The sequence below is a fragment of the Lepidochelys olivacea genome, assembly GCF_965140295.1.
Source record: "Lepidochelys olivacea isolate rLepOli2 genome assembly, chromosome: 8".
Lineage (NCBI taxonomy): Eukaryota > Metazoa > Chordata > Testudines > Cheloniidae > Lepidochelys > Lepidochelys olivacea.
Genome location: NC_140418.1, coordinates 70,714,396 through 70,728,705, shown reverse-complemented (window position 1 = coordinate 70,728,705; position 14,310 = coordinate 70,714,396). Strand labels below are relative to the sequence as shown.

The 14,310-nt window shown below is 39.8% G+C and overlaps 1 protein-coding gene across 1 annotated transcript; it reads left to right on the top strand.

The window, feature by feature from the left end:
- Positions 1-1,115: 1,115 nt before the first annotated feature.
- RTCA (RNA 3'-terminal phosphate cyclase) lies at positions 1,116-13,732 on the top strand. Its single transcript, XM_084637884.1, has 11 exons — positions 1,116-1,578; positions 1,982-2,082; positions 3,417-3,560; positions 5,473-5,596; positions 6,231-6,289; positions 8,068-8,209; positions 9,181-9,305; positions 10,384-10,442; positions 11,083-11,177; positions 12,301-12,405; positions 13,182-13,732. Exons 1-11 carry the CDS (start codon positions 1,534-1,536, stop codon positions 13,278-13,280), a joined length of 1,098 nt encoding a protein of 365 aa, XP_084494010.1. The 5' UTR covers positions 1,116-1,533; the 3' UTR covers positions 13,281-13,732.
- The last annotated feature ends 578 nt before the right edge of the window (positions 13,733-14,310 follow it).

The following is a 14,310-nucleotide window of genomic DNA, read 5'->3' as shown; positions in this document are numbered from 1 at the left end:
TGTGCTGGAAATGGCCCACCTGATGATCACTTTAGATAAGCTATTACCAGCAGGACAGTGGGGTGGGAGGAGGTATTGTTTCATATTCTCTGTGTATATATAAAGCCTGCTGCAGTTTCCAGGATATGCATCTGAGGAAGTGAGCTGTAACTCAGGAAAGCTTATGCTCTAATAAATTGGTTAGTCTCTAAGGTGCCACAAGTACTCCTTTTCTTTTTTCTGAAACTAGTATAACTGCATTCAAACTAGAGGTTGTACTGGTATAACTATTGCAGTAAAAAAAATCACCCCCAAACATAATTATACCCGTACAAAATCTGTAGGAAATATTATATCCCTTTATTTTATGACCCCTTTGTTTCTTGTTCATTTTGACATCATACGGTAGCCTTATAACGTATTCGATTGATAGTTTTCTTAACTTTTCCTCAATTGTTTCCTGCTTTATGAGAGGCAAAAGCAAGTATGAAAGGAGGCTGGTTAATTTATTCTACCATATTGTGTATAGCTATATAAATTACAGTCTGGATTAGTATCCTTAATTTGAGAATTTTATTCAAAAGAGAGTCTGCAGCTGTATAACGTATGGACATTACTAATCCACAGCAATTTTGAAATGATTATCTATGGTCGTAATGAAGTCACTGGGACCTCAGGTGCCTACAATTAAGTATTTGCAGCATTGGGGACTGAGCATTCTCTTTTTGTATATTGAAAGGAATTAGTTTGTTGTCTGTAAACATCTCTTACCCTCATTAATGGCATAGGTACATTAAGAAATCCAGTTCCTCCTTTGCGGTCTCAGCAGTCATACCTCCTTATAGTCCATTGAAGTTCTGCTGCAAACTTCCCCTGCCGCAGAAACTAACATACTCGTGAAACATAAGCCAGCTTCCAGACAGTTATAGCAAACAGCTATTTTAAGCTGTTAGAAGCCCGGCTTCTTTATCATGAGTTTTTGGGGCCTCAGGCCGGGGCTGATTTTATTCTCTGTGCTCTACATTCTTCACACATCAAGGAATACTCACTTTGGAGTACGATGAATAGTCAATAAGGAAGCACAGTCAAAATATGCTGACAAAGCGGAAATGTAAACAAAGGGAAGTGCTCTCAGTTCTCGCTGACTTCAGAGAGGGCTGGGGGTGCTCAGGGCGCGGCAGGAGTGGGGCCAAGATCTAGGCACTTTTCCTCACCAGCCCCCCCAAAACTTCTCTGCCTATCGGCTCTCCGAGCTGCTCCTCGCAGCTAAGTTGCCCCTAGCAGCCGCAGTCGGGAGGGGGCCCCGCTCGCTCTGCAGCTGCCAGGCAGCCTGTGGCATTTCAGCGCTGGAGGCAGCCTCCGCCGCTAGCTCAGAGCCCGGCTGCTGCGTCCTGACTCTCCCCAGCCACGTGTTACCGGCTCCAGCTCCCTCCCTGCACTGTGCCCGGCCTAAGGAGCCTGTTCCGCCGGGGCCTGGCTGTCTGCAGAGCCCAGCCAACTCCGCATAGTCTCGCCCGTTCCTTCTCGGGGAGGCGCCGCGGCTTCCTGTCGCCCATGGACGGGGACAGGGTGGAGATAGATGGCGGGGTCATGGAGGGGGTGAGTACAAGGACCGGGCCCTGTGGATCGGCCCGGTGGGATGGGCTGCCGGGGGCCCCGCGGCGAGCCTGGCTCGGCCTGGCTCCCGCAGAAGCAGGGTAGCGGGTGAATGAATGGCCGGCTGGGCTCCGGGCTATGGGGGCTGGTCCTTGCGGGCTCCCGGAAACAGCCGGGCTGCGCCTTGGGGATTCAGTGTGTGCTGGAGGGGGGAGGAATCCTGGCTTGGCTCCCGTCCCTGGCTGGGGATGGAGGTGGAGAAGGAATTGGGTTTTAGGGCCCTGATGGGAAAGGGGGGGGGTGGTTAGCCCGGCTTTAGGGGCTTGGAGGAGTGAGGGGAGGTAGACTCCTGGCCCAGCCATCCCTGCCCTCCGTGGGGCAGCTGACCCCCGTCTCCCCCTTGCAGGGTGGCCAGATCTTGCGAGTCTCCACGGCTTTAAGCTGCCTGCTGGGGCTTCCCCTGCGAGTGCGGAGGATCCGAGCTGGGAGGAGCCAGCCTGGCCTCAGGTAAGCTTCCCCCAGTGACCTAGAACTGGGAGATTTTCCATTAAAACATGTTGAGGAAAAAACATGCCTGAAATTGTGAGTGGGAGGCAGGAGAGCATCCCACTCAACACTCCTGGCATTGGCTGTGTTTACACTGACCCTTTGCTCACAGTCCTTCTGTGTTGCTGTGACTGAATGAAACTCCAGCACAGGTAGCAGTGGTGGCAATGCTAATAGAAAAGGAGTACATGTGGCACCTTAGAGACTAACCAATTTATTTGAGCATGAGCTTGCGTGAGCTACACGGCCGGGCTCACGGCCGGGCTCACGCAAGCTCATGCTCAAATAAATTGGTTAGTCTCTAAGGTGCCACAAGTACTCCTTTTCTTTTTGCGAATACAGACTAACACGGCTGCTACTCTGAAACCTGGCAATGCTAATGTAAGTCGGGGCACGGGTATTTTTACCACCACATTGCCTTACCCTACCTATATCAGGGTTTTGAGAGCACAATAATAAAAATAAAAGGAGTACTAGTGGCACCTTAGAGACTAACTAGTACTCCTTTTGTTTTTGCGAATACAGACTAACATGGCTGCTACTCTGAAACCAATAATAAAAATGCCACCAGATACTAGTATTCCTCTTCACTGTAGTGGAGCTACACTAGTGTCACTGCAATAGTAAGAGCTTTTTAGTAAAAGGCTATTGTGTCTGGAAAGGATCCAAGATTGAAATCCAGAAACTCTGAAGTCCTAACCTGTTCATGTGCTTCATGCATCTGAAGAAGTGTGCATGAACTTCTTAAATACTTCATAAAACTTTTTAAAGTTTCATGTTTAAGTTGACAGTGTCCATTTGAAACTAGTCAGCTTCACCAAAATGAACCAAAATCATTTTGGTGAAATTGACTTGATCTGCCTTTGAGTACCCTTGCACACTTCAAAAAAAAGTTTTGACCATGTTTTCCTATTTTATTTCCCCAATGTTTTTCTCTCTTCTTGCTTTGTGGAAGACCCCCACAAATAGGAAAGTGAATGTATGCACAGCAGGAGCTATCAGGACAGGTACTCCAGGAGAGCTCTCATCACCATGCTGTGCACCTGACTTTGAGATGCGCTTAAGTCAAGTGACTGCCCCTGATTCTCTGCCAATTCTCCTATCTGGCTCAATATAGCGGACTGGAATGGGGGGTCATCACCTTTCCCACGGCATTTGGCTCAAGCTTTAACAAGCTTGGTTTGGGCTGAAGCTTGCAATTGTTATACTATTACTAAATGTGTAATAGTTCTGTAATGTAATGTGATTGAGTAGGCAGTCTGATGTATGTCTTAATATAGTATTATGACTTGAAGGCCTCAACATCTGTCTGGACTAGAGATGATTCGAGATTTATGTGATGGGCAGCTGGATGGTGGAGATATCGGTTCAACAGAAATAACCTTCACTCCTGGGAAGATCAAAGGTGGAACCCACATAGCGGATACCAAAACAGCAGGGTATGTGTGTTGTAATGCCTACTGTTAACTGATGTAATAGCTAGTTTTAACTATTCTTCAGTAGTTTTTAGGTTATGGCAAAAATGAGAAGAAACAAAGAAATTCATGCTGAGGATTGATAACTGACTCCTTAATCCATGCTATTAGTAATGTAGATGTACAAGGGAAATCAACAAGAAACCTATATTAATTTCCCCCTCAAATGAGAGTGTATGCAAAACTGATTGATCAAAGATAAAACAAAAATCTTAGGGAAAAATCTTTATTTTTAGGCTTGTAAAGAAACCTCAATGACAAAAAGGTACTTATTAGGATTTTGGAAGAGTAATATATGTTAGAGGAATGTCTGATGTCATTTCACTTTTTGTCAGACACACAGATGTGAACATAAATTGTTGGGAAATAGTCAACATGGTTTTTGTAAAGGGAAATCATGCCTCACCAATCTACTAGAGAATTCTTTGAGGGGGTCAGCAAGCATGTGGACAAAGGAGATCCAGTGGATATAGTGTATTTAGATTTTCAGAAAGCCTTTGACAAGGTCCCTCACCAAAGGCTCTTAAGCAAAATACGCAGTCATGGGATAAGAGGGAAGGTTCTCTCATGGATTGGTAACTGGTTAAAAGATAGGAAACAAAGGGTAGGAATAAATGGTCCAGTTTTCAGACTGGAGAGAGGTAAACAGTGGTGTCCCCCATGGATCTGTACTGGGCCCAATCCTATTTAACATATTCATAAACGATCTGGAAAAAGGAGTAAACAGTGAGGTGGCAAAATTTGCAGATGATGCAAATCTACTCAAGATAGTTAAGTCCCAGGCAGACTGCGAAGAGCTACAAAAGGATGTCACAAAACTGGGTGACTGGGCAACAAAATGGCACATGAAATTTAATGTTGATAAATGCAAAGTAATCCACATTGGAAAACATACTCATAACTTTTCATATACAATGATTGGGTCTAAATTAGCTGTTACCACTCAAGAAAGAGATCTTGGAGTCATTGTGGATAGTTTTCTGAAATCATCCACTCAATGTGCAGCGGGAGTCAAAAAAGCAAACAGAACGTTGGGAATCCTCAAGAAAGGGATAGATAATAAGACAGAAAATATCATATTGCCTCTATATAAATCCATGGTACGCCCATACCTTGAATACTGCATATAGATGTGGTCACCCCATCTCAAAAAAGATATATTGGAATTGGAAAAGGTTCAGAAAATGGCAACAAAAATGATTAGGGGTATAGAACGGTTTCCATATGAGGAGAGTTTAATAAGACTGGGACTTTTCAGCTTGGAAAAGAGGCAACTAAGGGGAGATATGATAGAGATCTATAAAATCATGACTGGTATAGAGAAAGTAAATAAGGAAGTGTTATTTACTCCTTCTCATAATACAAGAATAAGGGGTCACCAAATGAAATTAATAGATAGCAGGTTTAAAACAAGCTCAAGAAAGTATTTTTTCCCCGCAATGCACTGTCAACCTGTGGAACTCCTTGCCAGAGGGTGTTGTGAAGGCAAATACTATAACGGGGTTCAAAAGGAAGCTAGATAGCCATTGATGGACCTATCCTCCATGAATCTATTAGCCAGGATGGACAGCAATGGTGTCCCTAGCCTCTGTTTGCCAGAAGCTGGGATTGGGTGACGGGGCATGGATCACTTGATGATAACCTGTCTGTTCATTCCCTTTGGGGCACCTGCCAGTGGCCACTGTCAGAGGACCGTATACTTTGGTCTGACCTAGTATGGCCTTTCTTATGTTCACAAATTATTATCTTCAGACTGAAATAGTCCAGCTTACATCATATGTAAAATGCTCTTGAAACTTCATTTGCTGACTGATATTTACTGGTTTAAGTGGATTATGCCTGCATTACCTTTGAGTGTTTTCCCATTCCATTTTAGGAGTGTGTGCCTCCTGATGCAGGTAGCAATGCCATGTGTGCTGTTTGCTGCTTCCCCTTCAGAACTTCGTTTAAAAGGTGGGACAAATGCTGAGATGGCTCCACAGATAGACTACACAGTGTTGGTAGGGATCAGCTTTTTTGAGTTGCTAAATCTTTCAGGTGCAAAAGTAACTTGTGTACTTCTGTATGTTCCTATTGCTGCTTTATTATCATCAGTGGTAATTGTAGAGTAATCAAAGCCATTTTTTTCTTTTTTTGCTGTTTCAAATATGAAATAAAATAGAATAACCTCCTTTCTATTTAAATGCTAAAATAGCCAAGTGAAAAATAATGTTTGATATATTAATAGTACAATATTTCCATACTGTATGTTTAAAGGGCATCAAATGCCTCACATCATTCCTTGAAATGCAAAGAAGTCTGCCTCTACTTGTCTATTTCTTTTCTTTTTATTTTTAGTTGCTAAAGATAATTTGAATTAAAAGTCTCTTTGCTCTAGAAATGCTAAGTATTAATAGGGAAGGAGGGGAGCAGGTCCATAGGAGAATCTCTCTTACAAAATGGTCTGCAGAATAAAATGTGGAGATCCTGATCTAATTGATTCTCCATGACACTGAATATTTTTTATAATGTATTTTGAGATCTTCACAGTAGACCAGTGTACATATATATTTTTCTCTTGGGGAAATGAATGGTAGGGTAGGATGTGTTAAACACAAAATAGTTCTGCATTTTTAAAGTATGCTTACTCCTCAGGTCTTTAAACCAATAATTGAAAAGTTCAATTTGACCTTTGACTGTGACATAAAAAGGAGGTAAGTTATACCGTTATGGCTTTTGAAATACTTTGTGCTGGGGGCCGGTCTCTAAGTGGAATGTGAGTCCTTTATGTTAGAGTGCTTTCCAGCCCCATTTTGTCCACTGAAGACAAAAGGAGTTTTTCTTTTGACTTCAGTGAAAGTTGTATCAGACCTGCTAAAGGCCTGTAGTTTACCAACCTATGAAAAGAGGTTAAGATATATCTACTCATGGTTGTTGAGTGGCTTAATTAATGTTTGTAAATTGCTTCGAGAACATTAAATGACAATGCTATTTAAGTGCAAAGTATTATTTTAATTTCTTATAATAGTGCTTACCATGCTAGCCACTTAAAGTCTTTACAACAAGGAGCTTACTGCCTGTTTTTAGACATGGCTCAACAGATGAGAACAACAAACAGTAGGGTGTGAGAAAAGAGGAATAAGACATGGACTACGCTAATCAGCAGGGTGGATAAAAATTGATGATTAAAAAATAAAAAAATGGATTTTTAATTTAAATTAGATTTTTTTTTGCAGGTTTATTTTTTAAAACTATTTAAAATTTAAAAAATGACAATTTATAAGTCCTAAATTTATTATAATCTTAATTTTATTTACATTAAATACAAAAAAAATAATAAGTAGTATTTGCTCGCTGCCAAGTTTTAAAGAAAGGCAAACCACTGAACTAGTGGAAGGCACTGGCTAAGCACCTGGAATCGTAGTCCGTTAAAGTACTAAATTAGCTTTTGACAACTGTGGCGCCTCTTCTGCAGGTGCAGAGAGAATATTTTCTTTACCTCAGTCATTGAACTAAACTAGCTGAATAAACTATTTTAGTCAAAATTAAGAAACCAATTGGGAGCTGAAAAAGCAGGAAAGATTATTTTCTTCTTCCAGTCTATGAATAAAAAACTAGCTCTAAGAGGATGAGATCTACTAGTTCTAAAATCTTGCAGGAGATGGTGACAAACAACAAACATATAATGCTTCATTTGTTTAATAAAATCAGTTACTTTTAAATGCAAAGCCCGTTTTGATTAGAAAAAAAGTTTATCAAAAGTTTATGTATCCACCATGTTTAAGATAGTTTTATTGAATAAAAAATAAAGGTGTTTTGTGCATTTTTAATTGAATTTCCACCCAAATAGAGCTTGACACAAAATAATCACAAGTAAAAATAATTAATCTTCATCTGGTGAATAAGAATTGCATCATTCATCATTTTCTAAAATAATGAAAATACATTTATTCAGGTTCTTAATTGTTATAAATTAAGCTGTATAATGCTTAAATAGATAAAATGTGTCCTCCTGGTTAGCAAAAAGAAGCACCAAATTTAATATAAAGGACATGTTTAGTTGAAAATATGTTTTAATGATTACCAACTAATAAGAATCATCCTTTCTTTAGGAAAATAACAAGTACACAGGCAAAACACAATTAAAATTGATTATTTAAATCAAGGTTTCCTGCTTGCTGATTTAAATAATGATTAAAATCAGTGATTAAAATCTACCTGTTAATAAGATTTGTGCAATTAATTAGGTTCATTCTATGCACGTTGAGGGTAATGCTATGTTTTTATTTTTTGTACTCATTCTATGGCACATATCACAAATTTCTAAGCCACTTGATCTGTCTAAAATAGCATGTTAAGGATAAGACATGTACTAGCAAACAAATAAGCTAAATCCATGTTTAATTTTCTTGTTTATAGGAATAATTTAATTTGTAATGTCATGCATCCCTTTTCTTTACATTTAACCATATCTGATTGCCATTTTTAATAGGGGCTACTACCCACAAGGCGGTGGTGAAGTGATAGTCCGAATGACACCAGTCAAACAGTTAAGCCCAATAAACTTAACTGAACGTGGCACTGTGACAAAGATACATGGAAGAGCATTTGTTGCTGGAGCCTTGCCCATTAAAGTGAGTACCTATAATATTCAAGTAAGGGGATGTAATTTTATGTAAATAAATATTATACAATTATTTGTCTATTATGCAATCTTTATAAAGTAGTTCTATAAATTTATTGGTACTTTTTTTTCTATAGTTCTCTACCTGTAAACCCGGGCAACCATAGTACAATGAATCCAACTGTACAGACCTTCCAAGGAAAGGAACATTATAATAAATACAAATTTTGAGAATTCTAAAATATAGTATTATTATATAGATTATGGTAGCACCCTGAATGGTAGGAGAGAACATTATCCTTGTTGTAACCATTCGGAAGCCCTTAACAGAGATTCAAGATTGGATATCTTTCTAAAAGATAGGCTTTAGCTCAACCAGAAGTGATGGCTTTGATGCAGAAATCTCTGGTTGAAATTGTCTGCCCTGTATTATACAGGAGGTCAGGCTAAATGAACCTAATGGCCTTTCTGGCCTTAAAATCTAAGAACCTATGAAAATGTGCTATGAGCTTTCCAAACACTGAGGTATTTAAAGTCTCTGTCCCAAAGAGCTTGTAACTGTGACCTAAAATAGCTCTCCGCTACATAAAACGTTCTGATTTTTAAGATCAGATATCTCAAGCTTTATCAGGACTAGATATAAAATCCTTATCTTGTAGAATGGGGGGATATCCTGAATTTCTATTGGTACAGAAGTTTTTATGTGCAGCTTTAAACTCTGTCATTGGCCCAGGACTGAATTTTACCTAAACTTTGTAGGAAAACTGCATACTGAGGGGAAGGAGGATAAGTGAGATGTCAGCTTACAGTTTGCAGTAGTTTAAAATAATACATAAGGTACATTCATTTTAAAAGCTAGTCTGCTTATAGCTTGGAAGAATATTGTTCAAAAATGCATTCATATGGTTAAGTATATAGGGAAAATGTTAGATCATTTATTTTAACTACTGTACCTGGTTCCTTTTTGTTTTACCACTCTAGCTAGCAAAAGACATGGCATCAGCAGCAGTGAGATGCATCAGAAAAGAAATCAGGGATCTTTACGTTAATATTCAGCCTGTTCGAGAACCTGATAATCAAGCCTTTGGAACTGGAAGTGGAATAATGTGAGACAAGATACAAACCTCCTATTTACTTATCTTACTGTGTTATTAGTTGAGACTATGGTAATGATCCTTCTGTGACTGAGAGAGGTAGTAAACAAAAGAAAGCAATATCCCTTTCCTTTTTATTATGAATAGTAATTAGGGCACTTTGTAATAAGCCAAGAAATTTACACTTTTATTTCATCTTTGCCAGGAGAGGTTGGTGTGTTTAAATCTTCTGCTACAAATTTGTCAGTAGTTTGAATTAAATACATGTTAACAAAAACAAACTAAAACTTTGTTTTTAAGCATCTGACTGAAGCCTGAATACTTGAGAGAGAGGGAGGGATTTTTAGTTTTGTAATATTATAATCTCAGTAGTTCTCTAGCGAAAACAGAGTACTCAGGACCTGGTATGTCTCATTTAAAAGCAGGAGAAATTTTGTGTGTTTGGAATAAATGCAGGCCTGTTTCATATCACAGAGAAGCAAAACAAGGAACAAATGTTATTTCCTTTGCAGATCTCTTTTTTTTAAAGGAATTGAAGTACAAAAAACTATATTAAAGCCACATGTAATGTACATATTTAAAGACAACACATTCATAATACAGTTACTGGTTAGGTCATTAGCTATACCTAAATATATAAAGTATGTGCAGTGTGGGTAATTTTTTACTATGAGGATATTACATCTGGATTCTCTAGCTTTTTAAAATTATATAACCTTCAATGCTGAATTTGTGTATTTTCTATGCACATGACTGTGCTTTTCTGACATGACACCTCTTTCAGCCTGGTATCCTCTAGCATTACATCAGGGCTGTCAGTTGGTGCTCACTCAGAGGAGTACCATCTGCTGAGTTAGCAATGAACCTCTTACCCCACCAGTGTGTTTTTTCTTGGACATTTTCCATCCAGTTAGTGAGATCAGCCCTGTAAGCCAAAGTGTAATTTTCCATTGACTTTAATAGGAATTGATCTGGGACTCAAGTACTGATCATACCAACCATTCTTATCTTGATATCATAACTCAGTGTGCTGTGGTTGCAGATAAATGCCTAATTGCTATCTGGTAATTTGCTTAATTCTTCTGTTTAGTATTGTTGCAGAGACTTCAACAGGTTGTCTGTTTGCTGGATCATCACTTGGTAAAAGAGGTGAGAGTTGCGTAAAGTATATCCATGTTTTGTGCATTTAGTTTCCTACTGGATATTAAACCCATATTGTTAGTAACCTGGGGCAACAGACATTCATGGATTTTAGTTTTGCTTTATAGAATCTTAAAACTTTCGTTTAAAAAAAATACAGTCTTTACATCCATGTTTTTTCTGCAGCATGGTGAATCAATCAAAGAAGTTGTGAACTTACCCACTTATTTTAATGGATTGTTAGAGATCACTGATTTGGGAAGACTTCTGGATTATTAAAACATACACACTCCACCCCAATTCATCTGATGTAGGATTTGTCCAGTAGTATATATAGCAGAGTATATATATTAAAGGTGGAGTGAATTTGATTTTAATTGGTATCTTATTTGGCTAAAGCTGCTTCTCAAAGTGTAAGGGGGCCTAGACTCTTCCCAATGCTGAGGAAGTATGTACCATACTTATCCAGATGCACTAGTGGGATGATAGATCACAGTCCTCAGAGCGTGACAAGTGCACATTTGAGACAAGTGTGTGGCAATAAAGGTGCAATTAACTGCCTTCTATTTCCTGTTTTTTTCACATGCTACAGTGAATAAATATTATAAATGTTCTGGAGCTTCTTAATCCTCCTGAACTCTCTCCTCAGGTAAGAATTCTGACAGGGTTGGAATTGAAGCTGCAGAGATGCTGCTTGGAAACCTTAGGCATGGGGGAGCAGTGGATGACTATCTGCAAGACCAGGTAAGAATCCCATATACTGACTTCAAGATGGAGCTAAGGCAGCAAGTACACAGCAAGCTGTTTGACTGTGTATTGAATGTACATCAAGAGAGAAAAAAAAGCGCCTTGAATTTCAGAGTTAAGATTGCATTTCTACAACAAGCCACAGAGTTACATTCAAATAGCCACTACACCCATAACTATAGGAGGTGTTCAGAGGTCTCCCAAATCCAGTCACCCTGAAGTCATAGGGGAGGGGCTAGTAAACAGCCTTTTCTGGTTCTCACCCCGTAAGTGTTAGAAGGCTCCATGGAGGGGACCTCACAGCATGAGTAGAAATAGCAACCCACCCCTGATAAGCCAAAATGGACTTGTTAGGAAGTTTAAACAAGCCACTTAAGGCTTATGGGGAAACACATATGACAACTGGAAAGGCTTCTGAGGCTCAAGGACGGGTGTCAACTAGCTTCCTCTGACTCATTTGATGTTTCCTCTTCCTGCAGACCTCAATAAATCCAGAGGAAGAGGCTGGGAATTCCCTCCCCCCACCTCCCCACATCCACTCTCTCTAGATCCTTTCTACACAACAGACCTAAGGTCTGCAAGAGTAGGGCTGCATTCCAAAGTGTCTTAGGAGGTGACTAGGTGAAAGCAGGGGAGAACATACTGAGGGGACATTCTTCTCCATCTTGCTTACCTGGCTCCATGCAGGAGACCTGGGGAATGAAGAACCCTTCAGCTTTCTCCTACTACACTACATTTAGCACCAGGCCCGGGTGCCAGAGTAGTGTTTCTAATTCAAGTCAAACTACTACATATGTGGTGAATACCTCTTTGAGTGTGTCCTCATTCAGAAACGTCCATTTCCAATGTTCTGCTCAGCCCCAGGTGTAACCTATCAATCTGAAGTCAGATGTAATTTTTTTGGTGTGGATTTTAGCAAGGGGGCCAGAATCAAGATTGCAACTGCGTTACCATTATAAACTTAACTCTGGAATGGCTGTTGCCACTCTATAATATACATTGAAGAAGCAAACCTACTTGTTTTCAGTTCACTTGTGTGCTGCTCTGACTCTTTCATGGAGCAGTGTTATGGAGCTGTAGTAATGGTTTAAAAACTAATTATATTTTTTTTCTTCTTAAGCTGATCATTTTCATGGCATTAGCCAATGGGGTATCTAGAGTGAAAAGTGGACCAATTACGCTTCATACTCAAACAGCTATACATTTTGCTGAACAGCTAACAAAGGTGAGTCCAGAAAATGGAGAAGAGTACTGTCAATGGGCATTCACCCTGTGGCTTAGGCTTAGTGTGTAGCAAGCCAGAGCGTGAATCTACAGCACACTAGCCTGCTGCACACTAAGGCCAGGTCTACGATACAACTACATTGCTTGGGGGTGTGAAAAATTCACAGCCCCGAGCAATGTCATTATACCAACCTAACGTTCTGTGTGGACAGTGCTGTGTCGACAGGAAGTCTTCTCCAGTCAACATAGCTGCTGCCTCTCACGGAGATGGAATACCTACGCTGACAGGAGCAGCCCTCCCATCAGTGTAGGTAGCATTGTCACCGAAGCGTTATACCATTTAAGTGTAAACCTGCCCATAGGCACTGGGTGGACCCTGCTAGCAGCCAGAATTGTACATTAACTCCCAGGTTTCCCACTAAATTTCCGTGTAGACAAGCCCTCAATATGTATACTTTTGTAGTGTCACCCTCTGATGGCTTTTTTGTGGTGTATGTGAAATGAGTTTGATGCTGGGATACAGGTGGTCAGAACACCACAGTTCTTACTAATTACTGGCAAACACCCCTGAAAATAGAGAACAGTGTGTTTAGAGTTCAATTTTAAATTCCTTGGCATTGGTTAGATGCTTTCACAACCTTAATTAAAAATATTTTCAGTGGAATTAATTACAAACATGTACATCTGTTTGACTAAATATATTATTAGACATCTAGTATTCTGGGGCTGTTCTAAGTTCATTACAAGTTTTCTAATACTTTGTCCTCATGGTTGCAGGCTAAATTTACTGTGACAAAATCAGAAGATGAAGATTCCACTAAAGATACCTACTTTATTGAGTGCCAAGGAATGGGGATGATAAACTCAAGCTTATAGTTTTTCTTTAAAGAAAAAACATATCTCTGATGTATTGCACTACATTTCAGTTGACATGCTACACAGTGGGGAACAGGGGTTACTTTATTATAAATAATAGGTTTGATTTAAATTCGGAGATGATGTAGTGATTTCTTGGTATGCTGAGAACACTTTCTGTCCTTCCCTTGGCTCTTAACAGCAAAATGAGTACAGATGAGATAACAAATGGAATAAAATGCAAGTGTTCGCAAGAGTTGAAACTACAGTTGAGTAGCTTTAAGGATATGAATGCACCAGGGTTGATAACTACCATTACAACTTTTAAAAGTTACTTAAATGACACAACCATTCTCCTTAAAGCATGTAGGTTTATCATTTGGGATCCTTTAAATATCTATGTTACAAAACAGATAAACAGAAATGAACTATCTACCTTTGTCTCTAAAGTATTCTGTTTCTGTAGTCATTTTGCTGAAATTGATATGGAAAAAATAAAGCAATTTCAGTGTACTTTAATTGGATATTTTTTGCTTATGATCTCTCCAGCAAGTTGTTAAAGTGAGGTAGATTCATTAGCTGTGAGTTAAGTTTTTGCAAACACCATCTGGAACTTCTTTTCAGTTATCCAGGAAGGACCGTAGACACTCTGTGCTTTAAAGTCATAATCTTTCTTGCATTAAGGGGTCAGCTTACAAGTAGTCTCCCTCTAAAGTGCTCTCTTCAGTGCTGTAACCTGTCTTCATTTATGACTTTGTCTATGCTAGCAGTGACATATGGGTGTGTGAAACTATATGCCACATTGAAAGTTAGGCTGCCTCTACACTCACTGAGGTGTAGCTACACACATCATTGAAAGGCTCTGGTAGCGGGGAGGCAGCAGGGAAAGTCTCCAACAGCAGGGAGCTGCTGGAGTCTTTCCCCACTGACTCCCCCTGCCAGCGCCTTTCTGTGCTGCTGGACTCTTTCACTGGGGCCAGGAAAGGCTCTGGCTGCATGGAGTCAGCAGGACACTACACCACCAAAAATAGCCATATAGACATGGGAGGCA